The sequence below is a fragment of the Vigna angularis genome, chromosome 1 (assembly GCF_016808095.1).
Source record: "Vigna angularis cultivar LongXiaoDou No.4 chromosome 1, ASM1680809v1, whole genome shotgun sequence".
NCBI classification, from domain to species: Eukaryota; Viridiplantae; Streptophyta; class Magnoliopsida; order Fabales; family Fabaceae; genus Vigna; species Vigna angularis.
Window position 1 is genome coordinate 6,275,356 of NC_068970.1, and position 20,630 is coordinate 6,295,985.

General features: G+C 29.3%; 2 protein-coding genes across 5 annotated transcripts; one reads left to right on the forward strand and one right to left on the reverse strand.

The window, feature by feature from the left end:
* Nucleotides 1–7,638: 7,638 nt before the first annotated feature.
* On the reverse strand, nt 7,639–14,202 carry LOC108322142 (replication protein A 32 kDa subunit A). Of its 4 annotated transcripts, none has more exons than XM_017554133.2 (11): nt 14,123–14,202; nt 11,960–12,130; nt 11,697–11,807; nt 11,530–11,627; nt 11,383–11,424; nt 10,660–10,737; nt 10,405–10,483; nt 10,196–10,288; nt 10,041–10,117; nt 8,178–8,246; nt 7,639–8,086 (listed from the first exon to the last, which is right to left on the reverse strand). In XM_017554133.2, exons 2-11 carry the CDS (start codon nt 12,065–12,067, stop codon nt 8,005–8,007), a joined length of 837 nt encoding a protein of 278 aa, XP_017409622.1. In that variant the 5' UTR covers nt 12,068–12,130; nt 14,123–14,202; the 3' UTR covers nt 7,639–8,004. The 4 variants fall into 4 exon arrangements, with proteins under 4 accessions (XP_017409622.1, XP_052724326.1, XP_017409624.1 ...); XM_052868366.1 differs by having other exon boundaries at nt 11,960–12,076; nt 14,123–14,196; XM_017554135.2 differs by lacking the exon at nt 14,123–14,202 and adding an exon at nt 12,307–12,399.
* Nucleotides 14,203–17,979: 3,777 nt separating this feature from the next.
* Nucleotides 17,980–18,895, forward strand: LOC108322160 (uncharacterized). Its single transcript, XM_017554153.2, has one exon. It carries the CDS (start codon nt 18,290–18,292, stop codon nt 18,833–18,835), a length of 546 nt encoding a protein of 181 aa, XP_017409642.2. The 5' UTR covers nt 17,980–18,289; the 3' UTR covers nt 18,836–18,895.
* The last annotated feature ends 1,735 nt before the right edge of the window (nt 18,896–20,630 follow it).

Consider the following 20,630-nt stretch of genomic DNA (forward strand, 5'->3'; position numbering starts at 1 on the left):
TCAGTGACAAAAATAATGACATTAATCTGATTCCTCTTTATTATTTATTATGATATTAATCAATCAATAGTTCTGAATTTGAAATATTGTGGTTGTAGAGAGATTAAACTGCACAAGATCGATATCTTGTATATATACTTGAGATTCATTTCTTCTCATAATTCGTATGAAGAAAAATTGTTAGATGCATCATGCATGTGTTGGTCAACGAGGGAGAAGATGTAGCTTGGTACCTTTTGCATTTTCTATTTTCTACGAGTGTTCTTAAAGAAATTCTCAACGCGTTTTTTCTCTTAAAACGTAAATAATAATAAAAAATGCTTTTGAAGATATATTTGGAAGTTTATTTTCCCACCAACAAAGTGATACACTTAAAATTAGGATCACAAAATAATCGCACCACGTAGATAAAACTCATGACGAATAGTTGATATATGCAAACATTTACTACTTGTGGGTTAGGGTAGTGAGTATTTTAATACTCGTTTATAAATGGGTCGGGTGTGGGTATTATACTATCTGTATCCGCGGATATCTGTTACCCATAAAAAATAAAAATAAAATTTTAATTTATATTTTATTAAGTTAAATTTAATTAAAATTAACATTAACTTATATTTTATAAAGTTAAATTAAATTAAATTAAATTTTAATTTATATTTAATTTGATTTATATTATATTTCATATATTTTTTGTAAATTTATTTAAATTTTATAAAAATATATATTTTTAAATATTTGTAGGTATCAGCGGGTTTTAAAATATTTGTAGGTATCTTTTAAATGAGTATCCTCAGGTAATAGATAGACTCTTTTTTTGTCGGATTAGATTATGAGTAAACTCTATTCGTGTTCGATCCGATCCGTTGTCATTCTTACTTAATATTACTTTGCAAAAGTAAAAATTATAATTTTTTTCTTGACTTCAATAAAATAATTGTCCACCTGTTATTTTACTCGTTTCTCTCCATCTAACATAATAAATATATGTTGAAAATCTATAAAACGCGTAAAATATGATAGAAAAAATAAAATGAAGTAAGGGAGTAGTTGATAGAGAATGCAAACGAAAAACATCACTGGTAGTGACAGAGTCATTACTAGTCATAGACCTTCGACAATAAATTGTCATTAGATAAGTGACACATGTCAAAATAAATATGAAAACATGTTTTATGAAACTTAAATGGTTTCTTGAAGCATGCGTGAGACTATTAAATGAATTCGTTTTTTAAAGTATTATTTTTTAATTTTAATTCAGTATATTTATTGTCAAATAAAAATTCATTCTGATTTTATTAATAAAAAGCAGGGTTTACCTTACTTGGAGCATCGATACAATATTCAATGGAAGCAATAGTCTGATTATTTGGAAGTGTGAATATGTAAGCTCTTCTTTTATTAAACTTTTATTAAAATGTAGAGTTAGAGATTGATTATGAGATATTAATTTTTAGAGTTTCAAGTTTGAAATGATCAAACAATGTTTCTGGAGTATTTCAATATGTTTTCCAAAATCCAAATATCTACAAGAATCTAAAGGTTAAAAAAAATTACTTTTTATAATAGAAAAGGGTTGAAATTATACATTGAGAAAGATTGTAGTAACATTCTTACCTGTCAGATATTGAGCATTTGAACGACGATTATTTTAAAATGCATGGTTAATTGGAAAAAAATGAAAAGAATATGTCTTGAGTATCATTGGTTTACTTGGAAAGTAATAACCATGTTAAATGTAATTATAGTCTCATATGAGCATACAAGGTCTTGAAAATTTTATACATTATGTGGCGGCGAAATTTTGTCATTTTAATAAATTTGTAATTAAATCACGAGACAAATTTTTATCTGATAGCGTATGAAAGAATAATATAATTTTAAAAAATGTACAAAAAATATATCTAGAAGTACATAAAAATTAATCAGTAGTTAATGAAAGATAGAAAAGTCATTACCTCGTGTAACTTTTAATGATTCCAAAAACCTACAAGAGATCTTTTCACATTTTATAAATTTTAATTGTGATATAAGTTTATATAAACTCAAATTACGAAAAATGAATTATATTTTTGAAAGTTCTTACTAACAAATTTGTTAGTAAGCATAGTAATAACAGAATATTTCTATTATTTAATATCTGTTTAGTAACACGTACAATAAATAATGTATATAATTATAACAAAATATATATAATATCTGTTTAGTAACAAATTTTAAAATTATTTTTAATGCATCGAGTTAAAAACCGGGTTTGAATTTTAAAATTTTCAACTGAAATTAATCTAAACTTGTTTTCAGCTCATTTCGCTAATGTCTAATTTCGATTAGACTTAACTAAAAACACCCAAAGAAGGTCGAAGTTTTCTGATGGGAAATTAGGTGATCATGTAATTCTTGATTGAAAGAAAATAATTTCATGGCTGTCTTAATAAGACAAACTTAGTAAATTAAATTATGTTGTAATTAATATTTAAAAATTTAAGCGCACGTGGTAATAAGTAACATGCATTCACCGGGTTGATTGTGGCTTTGTCTTTTTGTTCGAGTTTCAGATAAACAATGATAACAGTTTTGTTTTAGATAGGTATGATTTTAGAATAAATTGAAATGAATGAGGTTTTTTGAAATATGATAAGGGTTATTTTTGAATAGCTTAATTCGCTTATCATATTGCGTTTGAAGTAGTAAAATGTTTTTGAATTATTAGAAGGGGGAATATGAATAATAAGTGATAGGCATGAAAAGTGCACGTGTTGAGAGATAGCATTATTGGATAAATTGAAGATGGTTTCTATTATTAGCTGCATGACGTAAATGTTCACAGTTAATGACATTATTGTCTAAACAAAATTACGTGAGAGACTTCTCCTTCTCCACCTAAAATATTTCTTCAACACTAAGAAACAATCACAAAAAACACACCAAACAAATGAACAGAACACCAAAGAAAAACTCGGAATGTACCGACAGGATCATGCCAGAAGTGGAAAATATTGACGATGCCTTGTCCACATGCAAATATTAATTAATTTTGTTAGGGGAGTTTTTTTTTTTCCTTTTCTTATATCTAAGTATTATTTTAGGCTATAATAATATATATCATCATCAAATAAAACCACATAGTCCTCCTTTACGATCATAACATAAAATTCGTGTGCATACTATTAGTAAATAGAAGTATCGATCCTAACATCTTATTATGTAAAACTCTAAGTCATGTAATATGTTTCTAATTCTTTTCCTTCAAAACCTATTTTATAAGGACTGAAATTAAGAATCAAAACACATTTAATTTAAAACCATAACAACTCTGAATTTTGATCACTTACTATTGACTAATATTAAAGATAAGGACAATGGTACTCACAACATAATTTTTACACACTATTTTCATTACTATTTACTATCTCTTTTTCTTTAGGAATAAATTAAATACACTTTTGTAGTAATACATCTTTCAATTCATATACAAATGCTGTATTATACAATATTTAAATGTAATTTGGTATACAATATAAAGAGAAGAAAAAATAAAGAAAAACATCATATTAAATTGTAATATATAATAAAAGATATAATATAAATATCATTTAAATTATAAAATGGTAATATTACCGCTACCACTTAAATACTGTGAATTCATCTTTGTAAGTGATATGATAAAGTACTGATCATAAATAACATGATAGATCAATCTTTATTAGAATAAACTTTCAAATTAAAAAATATAATTTGTTTTATTTTTTTCATTTATATATTTATATATATAAAGATACTTTGTTCTTATAGTATTTAATTTACACAAATCTAAATTAAAGAAGTTCTGATTGTAAAATATTTTATACTACTATTATAAATTTATAATTTAATTGATCAGATTTATTATCTCAACAATGATTTTAGAAAAAATTAATATAAATTTCATAACTCTTTTAAATACAAACCTATTAAAATAATACAAAAGTAAAGAGATACTTCCCAATTAAATTCTGTTGGATTATATTAATCAAATATTCAGTCGTATAATTATATTAACGATTTCAATTGAAAGATATGTGATCTGATTGTTGTCAGATTGAAAGTTATAATATTTTTTAAGTAGAAGTATTTTGAAAATTTGATAGAATATATATAAGTAAAAGATCAACTGAAACTAGATTTCAATAACTAAATACCTTCAATAAAATTCAAAAAGTGATGAAAGATCTCCTAAAACCAAACTTAATGATTTAAAAATCTTCATTTTACTCATACAAGTAAATACATTATAAGCAAATATATTTTACGATAAATCTACACAATGAGGATTGTAACACTCAACTTACCTCACCTCTTCATTTACCTACACGAATTACAGGTTATGTGAAATTAATCTAAATGGGTAACCGAGTTAAAATATTCAACTTATCTTTTTTTTTTTTCTTATGAGCATGTGAAACTTATGCATAATTAGTTTGTAATTATCATTCCTAAAAAGAACTATCATCCAGAAAAAAAATATAAACACGTTATGTTTTATTATTGAATGTTTTAATTTATACATAAACTAATTTTAATTTATTTCTTTCGTAGTTTTCTTTTCTGTATATATTTAAAAGAATTATTTAATGAAGACAAAAAATAATTGTCTGAATGGAGTGCCATTCCCTTCCAGCCGATTTTTATTTTTTTCGTCACAATATTTAGTCATCACAGGGTCAAAGAACCAAACCACGCATTTCTCTTCTTCCATCTCAATTTTCACTAAAGTTTCATTATCAGTTCCACATGTTTGCAGCCATAGCTTTTCTATAACCACTTCACTACTTCCAATCCATTATTAGAATTAGGTGCATGATTCCACATTTAAACCCTAAAAATTGACATAATTAAACTTTCATAAGAACTTCAATTGGAAGATTAGGTAGTACCTTAAATATAATAATAAAAATGTGTCGAGTCTCTCCAAATCATTTAACAAATTCGATTTAATCTGAACAGAAAACATCTAGTAAAAAATGTCTACTAGTGTTCAAACTAGTTAAACTCTCTAGCGTGTTTTATTATAATATTTTAACAATTTATTCTTATTTCTTAGTCTATATTTTGTATACTACGAGTATCAAAAATACAATATATTATATTTAGGGATGACAAAAAAATATACAAATACGGATATCTGTGAGTAAAATATGCAGATATTTATTATTCTCAGGTATTTTAATATCCGCTTCTAAATAAATCGAATGCAGATATACTAAACTACTGCTCTATCCATAAAACATAATAAAAAAATATTATTATTTTAAAATTAAATTTAATAAAAAATATATTTTATTTATATTTTATTAGGTTAAATCTAATTAAAATTAAATTTTAATTTATATTTAATTTAATTTGTATTATATTATATATATTTTTTATAATTTTATTTAAAATTTATTTTAAAAATATATAAAATATTACTTTTTAATTTTTTCGGATATCTACGGATACCCATAAGTTTTAAAATATTTGTATATATTTTCTAACCAGACATAGTGGAAAGATAAAGGATCAAAATTTTTTCTTGTTGATCGAATGCACTGTCCGTACCTGAACCAACCCGACTCGTTATCATCGTGTTACGTTGTTTATTATTAGGATTTTATAGAAAGAATAAAAGATTGTAGACGTTTTCTTGTTCGGTATAAAAAACGCGTATCCTTCAGAAATGATAATCATAAGCTTGGTAGGATTGAGTATTGAAGTCTTACACTATGATGTTAGGACTTTATTTTAGTATAAATGGTGTTGAGAGTTTTGTGGTGAGATTTGACATTGAAAAGAAGAGACAGAAGGGAGATAATTAAATAAGTAAAAAATATGGAAGCAAATGAATGAGAGAGGTTTCAGTTGGCATGCATATGATAAGGACATGACATGACATAAATGTCACTTGAGGAAGGGGAAGGGTGAGTGAAGAAAATTGAGATTAAGATAGCAGTACTTTTAAACCAAAGGATTAAAATATGGCAATTATAGAATGAGGGAAGCAGGATTGTGCAACAAATATGGTGGCTGGCTTCCGAAAGGACAGTTTGACCCCGGACCATGCGGACACTTGTCTCAATCGGAACCAAAAATATGTGTCTTATAGTGACTCAGCTAAACCACCAATCCAGATTGCAAACCAAGCAAAGCTCACGTTCACATTGCACATGTCAGAAAAGGACAAAGGAGATGGCGAAGAGATTAGGTAGTGAAAACACTGCAAATGTGAGAAGCAGCAGACAGAGTAGTCCTCAAAACACGTATAAGAGTTAAAAATGCTTTTACACTAAGCAATGAGAATGCAGAAAGGCGTAGAAAATAAAGAGAAAATGGTTAAAGAAAGAGTAAAGGGTGTTTGAGATTGGCAGAGAGTTCGGCGGGAGTGGGAGAGTGTTGCCACTGAGGGTTGATTATTCCCTTCAAATCTGCAGTAAAAGGAAAAGGGACTAATTAAACTAATAATTGGGGACTTAAAAAAAAACACCCACTAACATACACAATTTCTATCATAAAGTAACCAATGTGGACAGCTGGCTACTACAAGCCAATTTCTTTAATTCCAACCACAATGCTTTCCCGAACACAGTCAAACTTTGTTGTAGAAAGCCATTGCAGACTGTAGTTTGGGGTCAGAGAAACGAATCATTTCTCACGTTCGTTGCTGTATCTTCATTTCTATTTTATTACTATTATTGCTTCATCATCTCAAGTCTCCCAATTCTCTTTTGCTTCGTTTAGCTGTGTTGCTTAAATTATTGTTCTTACATTCTTGGATTGGAGAAAGGTCCGGTGTCTCGTTCTACGTGATTTCAGACATGAAGATTACGATTCTCTTACAAAATAAAAGATATCACAAGTGTATCAAGGGGTTGTTAGTCCCTTACCTCCAATTTTAAGCCAACAATATTTTCTTTTGGCGTTTTTCAAGTTCTAGAATGAATTAAACTAAGACACATGCTTTCTTATTATGAATTTAACACATAAAGTGGATTGAGTGTCTGAATTTGGAGAATATGAGTGATACTATAAAACTAAAAGCAATAATTAAGGAGGCAGTGTGAAATCGGTGCATCCACATGATATGAGGGTCAAATTGCACGTGGCGTCTTGAGAGGTCTGCCCTATGCTGAAAAATGATCCACCACCATCACAGCACGTGACTTGAGAAAAAAGCTCTGTTTCCACGTGCCATTTCAGGCACAAGACCGCGAGGGCGGTGGAAGTTGTGCTGGAGTGAACCACACGTGATGCTGGTGCTCATCGTAATCTGCTACTTCCACTTTATAATTTACATCCTTCTATATTCACGACTTCTGCATTCCTAACTTTAACTAGATTCTCACCTTAATCTATATATATATTTCTTGAATTATTCTACTTGTTACTTTACTTCTTGCTACTCGTTTTCCAAACCAAGATTAAATCGTTATTTTTAAAACATTACGTTATACATCTATTGTTAACTTAAAAAATTCCAAACCAAGATTAACTCGTTATTTATGAAATTGGATTAAACAATTAGGCTTCACAGACAGGTGTATAACTGTAAGTATTTATATATTTTTTATACCAGTGTACGAGTTTTAAAGCTTAGCTAAAAGGAAAACACCATTCGTAGTCGTGTCAAGAAGGGCCCAATAGTAGACCCATATTCAGATTTTAACAAAAACTTTCTAACAGTAACATCTTGCAATGAAGCCCATTAGCTCCTTTCTCTAGAGCATCACACTACTTACAACTACGGGCCACTACAGTAACGATAACAATTGAAACTGGTTAATCTTCGTCAATAAAAAACAACACTTCGCACAATAGATACGTTCTATATCAAGTTCAATTTGTCAGCTATTACCGGTATATTCGTGAGAAACAAAGACGACTTTATCAAAATGTAGCAGAACTGCTGTTTGCCTGTGTGTTGCATCTCTATAATGCATATGCAGAGTTAAGCGTACTCTGACAAAATTGATGTCATTGTCCAACAATATATCAACCATTGATGATTGATTTATAGTGATCACCTATGGTTTCATAAACGGCACCTTCATCGATAAGACTTTTCATAGCCAGCCTGCAGAGGAAATTCAATAAGAATCAACAAGATTTGGATACTATATTAGAGAGCAGAGATAAGAGAAAGGGATAGATAGATAGAGAGAGACGTGAGCTTCTCTAAAGAAATTTGAAGATGCTGTGCAATATGATCGCGATGGACTCCCTCATTCCTTGACCTGAAACATCAATATCAGAACATTAAGGCATGAATACCAAACAATATTCAACACATGAATTTAAAAGAACAAGTGCAGGCTTTATTATTATTATTATAACTAGGGTCGTGTGATGGTTTTTTATAACTCCAATTCATTCTCCGTTCTCCGTTTTCATAGGACTAAAATTCATGCAATTTTCGTTTCTCACTAGTTCTTTTGGTAACCTTGGTTGAACACGTCAAAACATTTGTCTTCTGCATCTTCAAGATGAACTTGTACTTAGCAAATAATTCATAAGGTTGCTTGTTATTACTATTGCATGAATGTTTGTGATACTTACGACAAAACATTCATATTTCTTCTTCTACAAATGGGTTCAAATCTTAAACAATCATTCAGATCGTATACTTACAATTCAAAGAGTTCATTTTCCTTTTCTCGGAGTCAAAGCAAGAGATTAGAAATTTTCCAGCAAGAAAGTGGATCTCGCATTAAGATCACATTGAGGTTCTAGGAGAAGTTTCCTTATTCTATGTGCTTTAATTAGTGTTTGTAACATTTGTTTTCTAAATTAGCAGATTCATCCATCTCAAATATGATTAATTGAACTAACGATAGATTAGAAAAAAATTGACCCAGCATAAACGAATTGGATATACAGTGATTCAAGAAACATTGTTCTACAAATATTAAAGAGGAGGTCTTACTTTTAACCCTAACTTTTACCAATTCTTCATCTCTAGGGAATTCTCTTGTCAGATTTTTCTACAACCTTCTATGTATGTGTGCAAAACCAACTTCATTGATTTGATATCACATTCCTAATTGAGGCCACGTCAATATCTCATCGTATACAACTATTTTGTAATTGAACTTTTCTTATGAGTTAAGACATCTATTTGAATATTTTCATTTCGCTACTTCCACACACCTTTTATCTCGTTGTTCCTTTTAAGCAATGACATTTACTTTCCCAGAGTATAACTAGATTACAGTAGCATAATAACACTCCCCTTTTTGTGTTAGGTACATTGTGATCTCAAATAAGTCTCCCAATACTTTTCAAAACAGAAAACTAACAAAGAACATCCGACATTCTTGGATTTTTATTTTGATCATAATAGTATACGAGGATACATTGCGCAACACCAGTGAATCATGACATGAATCTTGCTTTATAAGCACAAGATACGAAGGGAAACATATGATTATGTTCATGTTAGGTTTTTGAGAGAGGAAAAGCTGGGAAGATTTAGTACCACCGTAAACAAACCATATAAGAAATCAAGACACTATAATCAATTCATAATAACCTTAAAGTCAATAAGTCTTTCAGTCTTCATTTTTACATACTGCTTTTAATTGCCAATAACTGCAATGTGGTACTTTCTGCCTATTTTCTCACTAACAATGTTAACCTAATAATCTAATGAAAAACAGACACGTGACTATCATACTAATGTTGGGACATTGGGATAATAGATGAAAAGAGTTACATTGCATATTTTTTGACAATTAGAGGACCACACTGAGCATTTTCACAATAGAAAAAAAAAAGCTGAACAAAAGAATAAAAACTAATTTAGCCTAAAAAATCTGTTTATAACCTTGCTCCGAATTGAACTATTACAAAACTCCGTGTTCTACTTCTGCAGCAGACAATGCAGAAGTTTGGCACTATTTAAGAAAGGTATTTTGGATACGCATACACATAAATCAGGATAAAACCAACATTCAGAAAAACGAAATAGTTGATTACATGTTTAATTACAACCAAATAGGTAAAAAATAAATAAATCACTTATAACGTACCTGTTGGCGGGAAGATGCAGAAAATCTAAGATCATATTTTCAGCACTCTTCTGGCCATTGACATGTTGATCGGAGAACTACATATGAAAAGTAGCAAAAGACTGATATAGAATAAAAATGTAACAAAAGCAGAAAAGTATGGTTCACTCTCTTACGTGATTTGTTGATGGAAAAACTTGAGCTTGATAGCCCATTGTGGGAGTAATTGGCGTAGAATTCATTCCATGTTGCTGATTAAGGACACTACTCTGAAGATGTTACCACGTGCAACTTTAGAATACACATGTACGTATGGTATTCGTAGCGATATATCCACTTATGTCAAACTCCAAAAAAAAAAATATTACAATAGCGTATCAAATACCCGAATCCTGGAATTGTGGAGATGCACATGTATGCAATCTATGAAATGACTCGCAACCTCGTTAAAGTCAGTCACAGGCCTGAAAATGATGCAGTGGAGTGGGTTAAATATTGAACTGTAAGCAGTAATAGGTCCGTCTCAAATCACTGATAAAGAAGATACCCATCCTTAACAAAGATAATGATAGATATCCGATACAATTTAAAAATATTGAACTGCTAAAACAAGAAGTGATATGCAAACTTAGTACCACACCTGAAATGGAAAATATTTAAGGTCCTTTTACCCTGGAAGTTTTTCAAGTGTCCATGGAGCCTCGCATACATTCCTTCCCTAAGAATGAAACTAGAACATTACTACATACTATATGAAATGAATTGTCTGAAAAACAAAAGACAAACATATACGTGTGACAACAAATAACAATACTACAAAACATGAACAAAATGATCAGTTGAGTGTATCTGCTGTTAATTTTCTTGCAGCAGAATAAATAAGATGGACATATTTCTGTACCTTTTTTTTTTTATTTCAGCAGTAACATGTAATTCAAAACATGCCATTTCCTTTCTGAATTAAACAAGTAAACACTTATAGTATCGAGAAGAAGATTCTATTGGAAAAACGGAGTGATTAAAACCATTATTATAATTACATATAAAAGTTAAAAATCGAACAGGTTATTAAGACCTTATTTGAATAAATTATCAGTAAACACAGATAAGAGTATAAAATAAGAAAGTAAAATGAATTAAACTTCTTTAATAAACCAAAATTAGTTTTTGAAAAAGTTAAAAATTAAAGAACCTTTCTTAAATTAGCGTACACAAAAATTAATTTAAAATCATAAAAGAAATTCAATTAATTTCATCTTTTTTATTTTATTTTCCTATAAGTATTTTTTGAGAATTTTATTCGAACAGAACCTAAATACAAAATGAAAATCTACACAGCCAATACAATATTGCAGTAGCATACAAGATAGCCTCTGCTTCATTTGTATCAGCAGCTTCATGAAACCTGCACATGAACAAAAACTCGTCATTGCCAAAAGAAATGGCGCAAAAGAAAAAAAGACTAAAACAATAATTATGATCTAGACATAACAAATTTAACGACAATTACCATTTATTACACTCAATCTTCCCAGTACCATCATCAAGCACAAAAGTAACATCAGTAACTCGTTCGGCTTTGTTGCACACCCTTCCTATAAGAGTAACCTGGACTCCAATTGTCAGAACCTCCAAACTTTAACCAAATTAACCAACACAGATTCAAGGAGAACGTACATTATTAACGTCCACACCGTCAACAATCAAATTGGCTTTATCATCGTTTGTTTGAAGCGCATCGTATATTTGCTTCACTGTTAGAGGAAGCAAGGACTGAGCATCGCGATTCTACAAAAACAATAATAAATCATAAAATACGACTTCAAACCACATCATTTTCTAAAAAACTTCTAATTAAAAGAAGAGCAAAACCCTAGGGATTTATTAGTGGTGAATGTGGTTGTGAGTATGATAAAAAGGAAAAAGAAAGGAGAAGAGACCTTGGAGGTAACCAATGAAGGATCAGTGGCCTGAGTGGCCTGAGAAGGCATAAATCCGCCTCCAGAGAAGGCTGCGTTGCCGTCGAACTGGCTCGAACTCGAATACATGCTTCTTCACTTGTAGAATCGATATGCATACACAAATTTCAAAATTTGGTGTGCGTACTGTAACTGAAAAATACATATATAAAGAGCCCTTTCTGTTTAGTTTTTACTATTAATATTATTATGGAAATGCAAAAGCTGGTTTCCCCCCATGATTTCAGTTTACTTCTTCCTAGAAATTGTCTTTATAAAATAAAAACAAAAAAATGGTTTACCAAACAACCCTTGAAAAATTGGTCTACCAGGAGATGGAGCCGGTACAGCTCAAACCGGAGTTTATAATTCCACCACTTTTTTATTTTGGATGCTTACATGTATGACCCAGCCGTTGTTGGGTAAAATATGGTTTTTCTGAACGTTTCTTCCCTTTTAACCCAAAAAAAAAATGTAGGAATAGATAAATGTTTTATTTGCCTTATTCTTGGTGACTTAATGTCAACAAAACAGTATAACATGTCGTGGCTATGTGGCTGGTTTACATCATCCACTGAAAAAAATTAACCAAATCACTTGCGATTGTTTGGGGACGAAATGAAGAGAAACTAAACGATTTTAACAGAAAAAAATGGGACGAGACTAATTGGAGAAAAAAAGAAAAATATAATTGAACTAATATAAAACAAAGCTTGTTTAAAAAAGAGAACACAAAGGATGGTAACCATATGAGTGACTAAATGTTCGAAAGGTAGAAAATTGTTACATAAGAAGCCTGTGATGGAAAAGGTGAGAGATCCACCCTTTAAACTATTTTAGGAAACATAACAAAGGATTCTAACTAAATACGAATGCAAACAATTTGATGTATAAGAACTGTTAAGGAACACATGAGAGCATATAAAAAATGCCCACTGCATCATTAAAATAATCAAATAAATAACCATAGCACATCTATCTCCATTTCTGCAGCAGAACAGTGAATAGCAAATAAAATTCTCGAAAAAGAAAGCCAAAACCTCAGTAAGTTACCATTAAATAATATATGCTAAATAGAAGATAAAAACTTCCAATTCTACTATTAGTAGATAAAATCATGTAATATCTTTGAACAACAACATAAATCATTAGTAGAAATTAGAAATAACAATCAATAAGTTATATGACAACCAGGACATCTAAATTTGAAACGAGTCAATTGCTGAATATTTATCAGAAGACAGTACAGTGGCAAAAGAAAATAAGTGGAGTTTGATACTTCAGAATCTAGATAGCCACCCACAAGTAGAATATGGTAGAGAGGTGAGAACTGAGAAACAAATCAGAAGCTCATTAAGTGGTAGAGAGGTAGTAGGAATCTAAGAAACCAACAACTCAAAATCTGAACCAAGGAAAATTAGTCTTTCCAAGAAATCTCCAACTGTGAATCTAGAAAAACAGAAGTTTTGTAACATTGAATATAAAACATTGCTTTACTCACATCTTCGGACCCTACGATACTCACATACTCACCATCCGAAAAAGGCAACACAGGATGCCACCATTGTCATGGAGTGGAATTTAGAATGTTACAGATAAATAGGTGTATTAGATACAGTTAGCATTTCTTCATTCTGGTGGACAGCAATAAATTGGTCTTCTTTATTTTCAACCCTTCAAATCAAATTTGTGATTCAACAAATTAATTGTGATAGTCTTGGAACAGAGTCAATCAACTATTGTTCTATTTTTGTGTTCTTTTCAGTTGTTTAGACATCCACCGAATGAATGAACCAAATTGATCACGTTAACGGTAGATCATTAAATTTTAGTTTTCCAGACTGATTAATTGTGAGATTTGCGCATTCAGGATTCAGACATACTCAGGTGTACATATATCTGTGCCCAAATGCATAATACGCATTTTTTCTAATTTTCTTCGAATGCTCTGAACACCAATGAAAATCACCTAGAAGAGTAAATACTCAATCACTCAATCATCCGAGAAATCAGTAACAGCCAGCAGTCCAACACAGAATTTAACAATCCAGGGCAGAAACAGAGAAAGATATGGCAAAAACAAAGGAATCAAACCCTACAGAAAAAAACTAAGAAACAAAAACCCTAGAAAGGAGAGAGACGAACCTAAGGTTCCGATAAAGATAGCTTGAGATTGGGAACCGAGAGCGCGGCAAAGGTCGAGCGCGTGAAAGAATTTTCAAATTAGCAGGTTTATGGACCAGGTATATGGCGAATGAATATATTTACTTACTTTAAAAATAATTAATATTTAAATAAATATATACTACAATTTAAGAGTATAAATATGGGAATAATCGGATTTACTAGAAAAATATAAACTCTAAGCTCTTTGAAAAAATACATATTAAATTAATAAAGTAAACGAAATGAATTTTGGATAAACTATCTAGTTTCAAATTACTTATGATAAACTATCTAGTTTCAAATTACTTATGATAAACTTTAGAAATTACGTATGGTTTTTTCCGAGACGAATTTATATTATATTTTAGATATTTTAATTGGTTGCATTAAATTTAATGGTTTTATATAACAAGATATTAAATTTAATCAACATTTTTGTCACGAGACTTAACACTATCAAGAATATTTTCAAGACATAACAAAATCATTATGGCAACGGGTTGGATAACCCGACCAAAGAAAAAAAATCGATCTGCAACCTGTTTGTTTTAGAGAATACTGCGCGGGTATTTTAAAATATGCTAATATCCGAAAAAAATTATAAAAATATATTTTATATATTTTTAAATAAAATTATAAAAAATATATATATATATATAATATAAAATAAAGTAAATTAACAATTTTAATTAAATTTAATCTGATAAAATATAAATTTATTTTATTTTTAATTAAATTTAATTTAAAAATTAATATTTTATATTATTTTTTGTGAATAATGAATACCCACATGACAGATAGTTTAATATCTACATCTGTTTAGAAATTAAAATACCCGCTATCTGATATCTACAGATAATAAATATTCGCAAATAATAACTATTCGCTACTAATTTTATCTGCGGTTTTTCGTACCGCGAGATCCACAAACTTAATATTATCTTCTTCCATTAATTTCAACATACAATTTATACTTTGTGGATAAGTTTGAGTCTTCATCGATTTTAATATCATGCATCCTAGCATTTAAAAAAGAATATATAATATAAATAATTTTTTATGGATGTTGTGAGCCAAATATTATGCATGACGGATCACAAAAATTAGTTTGTATTTCTTATGTGAGGTGAGTGACTTAACTTGCCTCTTTTGCAGATCAAATGTTGGGTGGATGACCTTCATTGTCATCTCTCGGATTAATACACTGTCATCTTTCAAAAGGTGTTAATATTAATTTAAGGAAAGAATTAAGAACTACATTCATTCTTTCTAAGTGTTTGTGGCGATTCCTTTAATGTTCATTTTTTTAAACATGTGTTTGATGCAGTCTTTACATGTCTTCATTCATCGTCTCTCATATGATATCACTTTACATGTTAACATATATGTTATTAATTGCTTTGTGTCTAGCTAGCACCTTTAACACTGTCGAAGAAATCGCTAGATCCAATTACCATGTGAAACAAGCCAACAAAACGATGATCTTATGAAACTTCGATAAGTACGAGTGAGCATCAATCGAATTGGATCAATCCAACTTAAGACATTAAATATAATATGAATTTAATGTTATAAAACTCATATCTGATTATTTACAGTAATATTAGTCAAAGTTGTTTGTGTTGCGAACTATTTTGATTAGATTTTTTTAAATTGTGAATTTATACCAAATTAAATTTTTTAATAATTTTAATTTGTTAATAAATAACATAAATATAGTAAATTTTTAACTAAAAAATAACATGTATAATTTTAATAATAAATATTATATTGAACTAGTATTTTATATAACTTTATAGTAAAGGTTAACAAAATAGTATCACATTAAAAATAAAATTTAAAATATATTTATAAATATATAAATATTAAAATAAAAATTTGAGTTGAGTCAAGTATTTATAAAATATCAATTACTATTCAAACTCAACTACAATTATCCATGTTACTCAACTTTATTTATTTAATATTCTCTATTTATTTCAATCCAATTATATGTTTAAATTTACTTCATATATTTTCAAATTCGATCGATACGGTTTTATTCATTGGTCTTACTTGAAAAAGAGAAAAAAAATACATTTAGCTTTTTGGAAGCGTGAAAGAGAAGGTATGGTCGGAAGTGAGAGAGTCAGCTATCTGATGGCAAACGAGTCTCATTCCTTTTCCCACTGCCAACTTTTTCCCAAGTGGAAGTGAATCCAATTTTCAACCAAAGGAGAATCAATGATAAATTAAAATTGTGATATATTGGAATATTATCATATTATTTAGGAAAATATTTTTTTAATAATTTTTTTAACAACTTTTTTACAATTGTTTCGTGGTTATTTGTGATTGATCTATTTTAAATATATGAACCAATAAAATAATAATACATAATTTATTATTAAAAAATTATTAAAAAAAGTTATTAACCGTCCATATATTTTTTTATAGTTGGAGATATATGGATCTAATAATAATAATAATACTACTAATAAAATTGTAGCAATTCTAAAAAAACCCATGATTAAAACGTAAAAGATAACAAATCATACCTAATTGTTTAAGCCACAAAAAAAAAGATTTATAAACAAAGAGACAAAGAGAAATATCAAATCAAGAAAACAGCACTTCTTAATAAAACACCAATTTTGAAAGAGAGATAGCATATGCCAATTTAAAATTTGAAAATCATCATACACTTTTCATTGGTATTTTAACAACTCGAACCGATAAAAAAATTGAAATACTTTCAACTCCACATAAAGTTATGTTTAAAATTTACTTAAAAACACATCATTTAATGGTTAAAAACCAACTCTATAAAGATCATTTCTACACGAAAATATAGACCAAACGGATCCTGCGCAGTATAATTGCTCTGCCTTATATAGGCTGTTCGGCAAAAGGTACCTAATGTTTTAGGATTAGAAAACATGTAAACGTCGTATTCATATACAATGATACATCCATATCCAATGCATTGTCAAAAAGAAATATAATATTAAAAGAAACCAAACCCAGTACAAGAAAGATGTTGTTTGGGTAAATTTAGAAACTTTACCATTCAGCTGCACTACAGAGCTGGACCAAGTAAAAGGGTGTGGTCATTGTGGATATACAAGCTACAAGAAAAATATTTTAACAATTTTGTTCGACAATTTTTTTACAATATATGTTGTGATTGATTACGAACCAATAAAATAGTGAATATAGTTTATTGTGAAAAACTTATTAAAAAAATTATTAACATATAATAGTTCTCATGTATAATTCATAACAGTGAAGCTCAGTAACGAAAGAGTTTTGATGAAGTCGGTGTGAACAAAACGTGACCTTGTCTCCTAAGTCATGCATATACATAGAATAATATTTGAAGTGCTGGGCCAAAATGATCTTCCACAGTTGGGTTAACAGTTCCAAATCATACTCTTTAAGAAGTTATAATTATAAAACTAGAGGGTATATGGCAGACAATTAAAATAACTTATTGTCAAAAGTCCTCTTCATTCTCTTAATAATGAAATAGTAGCTAGCTAGTGGCATCTCTGCATCGGTTCAAATTCAATGAATGAAACCTTAGGTAATTTCCAAGTAATGGACTTTGCTTTCTTAGCAATTGAGAAGATAAGTTGATGGCCCTTAGTTGTCAGACATATTAATATATCGTTTTACTTAATTCAAGCAGAAAAAGCCCTGGCTTACTTTCAACTGCAACCCTGACATGTGCCTCACATATAACACAAAGCAAATATAATAATCTGAGTGATCGAAAACCCTAATTCATATAAAAATGCTGCAAAAGTAGTCTCAGAAGCTAAGATGGTGACTAAGTCCTACAGTATGGTCATGGCACATGCAACAGTGGCCGGCCAACTTACAATAATAATTGGTTTGCAGCAGCCTTAGAAACAACGACAGTAACTGCATACCCATCTTTTGCTTCACTATTTGTTTCCTTGTCAATACAAAAAGGCTTTGAGTCACTCAAACTAGAAGTAACAACCTACGACCAATCAATCTAATTAACAAAAGGATTAATTATGAGTGTCTGTCTGTATGGTCAAAAACAGTGTTTACGTATATAAACAATAGTATACCGAACACTCCACACTTCATCCTATATAAACACAACAAGGTCTAACTTTGTTTATTGGAAAAGTTATGATGGATTTTGAGTATGAGAAGATGTCATTGGGCAAAATTCTTTCAAGGAGATCCTCTCTGGGGTGCTCCTCTCGTAACTCTTACTATAGGAGTGGGGAAGGGGTTCCATTCAAGTGGGAAATGCAACCAGGGGTTGCAAAGGAACGACCAAAAGATGATCTTCCTCCGCTGAGTCCCCCACCAGCACTTCTCAGCCTGGGGCTACCCAAACCATGCGTTCCAGACTCCAAATCTTCATCACCGTCAAGGCTAAGGTTTTGGAAGAAAAGGGTTAAGCAGGGAAAAAGCAAAATGTCATCCCAAGATTGTTTCCACGAAGAAGATGTTATCGGTTTGGACATGTTTGCAAGATTCGATTGCAGCTCCGATTCTGAGTCTGTGGCATCCTCGCGTGGCTCGAGTTTCTCTTCTTGGTCGTCTGTGTCATTCGTGAAGAGTCCTACTACGACTAATATGAAAGAAGTGTATGGAAAGCCTTTGAGCTTTGGTTGCTTCCCCATGCATGTTAGCAGAGTTTTTGTTTCTGTTGCAAGGCGTGATTGAAATGTGTAACACTGTGTATATGGAGTTAGTTCTGCTAATTCTGTTTACTTTAGCATGGTATATTCTCTCGCACACACTCACATGTTTTTTCATTTTGTAAAAAGTTCCTCATCTAAGAATAATTTTATCTGATCAGAGCCTCTGGGGAAAGTCTAATGCAGCCACTTCAGCTGCTGTGACGAGGACATATACATTGTTATTCTTTACTTCATGACGATCATGTAAAAAATTCGCTCACTCTGGTTAGGAAAACTTGAAAGATAACTGGCTCTAGTTTTTCATTTTGATTCATGCACACAGAAGATTTGCATTTTTTATGAAATATATAGTGTAATTTTGTTACAAGAGATCACTTTTAAGAAAATCAATTTTAGAAAACCAATATACGAGATTTACGACTACTTTATGTATTGTAAATTTGTTTATCTATACTAAGTTTTAACACACATTTTCTGTTAATAGGTGTAACAAACAATTTTTTTTATAAAAGACTTTAATCCATATCATTTTAAGATTTAAGATATGAATTTTAAATCTAATTTAATTTTAAAAAAATGGATTTTTAAAGATCATTCACATCAATAAGTCTAAAAAAAATAACCTTTATTAAAATAGGTTTCGGATAACTGAGATAACATATTTAGAAAATTAACTTTAAACCTAACTTAACTTTCCAATATTTACTTTTAAAAAAGGATTTATTTTCACTTATATAATGTAAATTTCCTTTATCTCTATACTTAATGTGAGATTTCGAACCACTCTTTCTCCCAATTACATTTTTTCCATCCACATTTATATTTATATAATGTTAAATTTGAAGGATATTGAATTTAGCTCAACTTGATATTTTAAAAGAAATTGAATAAATGAAAATAAAAAATAAATAATAAAAAATAAATTTGAATTGAATAATTCATTGAGAAATAAATATTTTGAAAATAAAATAAATAAAATAATAACCCTTCATATACAATATAGTATGAGAAAAGCTTACCATATACAATCTTAACTCTTGATAAGTAATGAAATTTGTCAAAATTTATTGGTAATCATCAAAATTCCTCAATAAATTAAAATCACTAACAACATACCTATGATAACAAAAATTGTCCATAAAATGTTTGTTAATAAATTTTACCCATAAATAAACAAATTTGATTGAATTATCAATAATCAAAATCATAAAAAATCATCAATAAAAATCTATGGGAAAACATCTCTTAACTTCTTTCTTATCCTCTTTTTTTTTTCTTTTTCTTCCTTTTTTTTTCTTTCTCCTTATTTTAAAAGATACATTTATAAAAAGAAATAAATTCACTCCTCTTAGTTTATTGTTAACAAACTAATAATTTTGTTGCACCACTATTACATTACTAATTGATTTTAAAAAAGTACATTTGTTGATTGATTTATTAATGAATTATTAAAAAATTCAACTATCAATGAATTTACCAACAAATTAAAAAAAAGTTACTAATGAATTTATCGACAAATTTTAAGAAAAATCTATAATCAACTGATTTTATTACAATATAATCAAAACTAAAAACAAGAACTTTAATATCTATTTTACCAATAAAATTTATTTTTTTGACAGAAATTTCATCAATAATATATATTATAAATTAAAAACAATTTTGATAAATATCAATGATAAAAATTATAATTAAATGACGATCAATTATTCTATTTTTAATTTTATCGATAATTAAAATTTTAAAATTCATATATAATATATGTTTTATCAACATATTTCATTGGTCAATAAAATCGCGTACCTGTGACAAAGACA

Coding starts and splice junctions, on each gene's coding strand:
- LOC108322160 (XM_017554153.2), top strand. CDS start 18,290: ATGATGGATTTTGAGTATGAGAAGATGTCATTGGGCAAAATTCTTTCA.
- LOC108322142 (XM_017554133.2), bottom strand. CDS start 12,067: ATGTATTCGAGTTCGAGCCAGTTCGACGGCAACGCAGCCTTCTCTGGA. Junction 10,484..10,659: donor TTAAATATTTTCCATTTCAG/GTGTGGTACTAA, acceptor CATCATTTTCAG/GCCTGTGACTGACTTTAACG. Junction 10,118..10,195: donor TTTTTCCATCAACAAATCAC/GTAAGAGAGTGA, acceptor TTTCATATGTAG/TTCTCCGATCAACATGTCAA.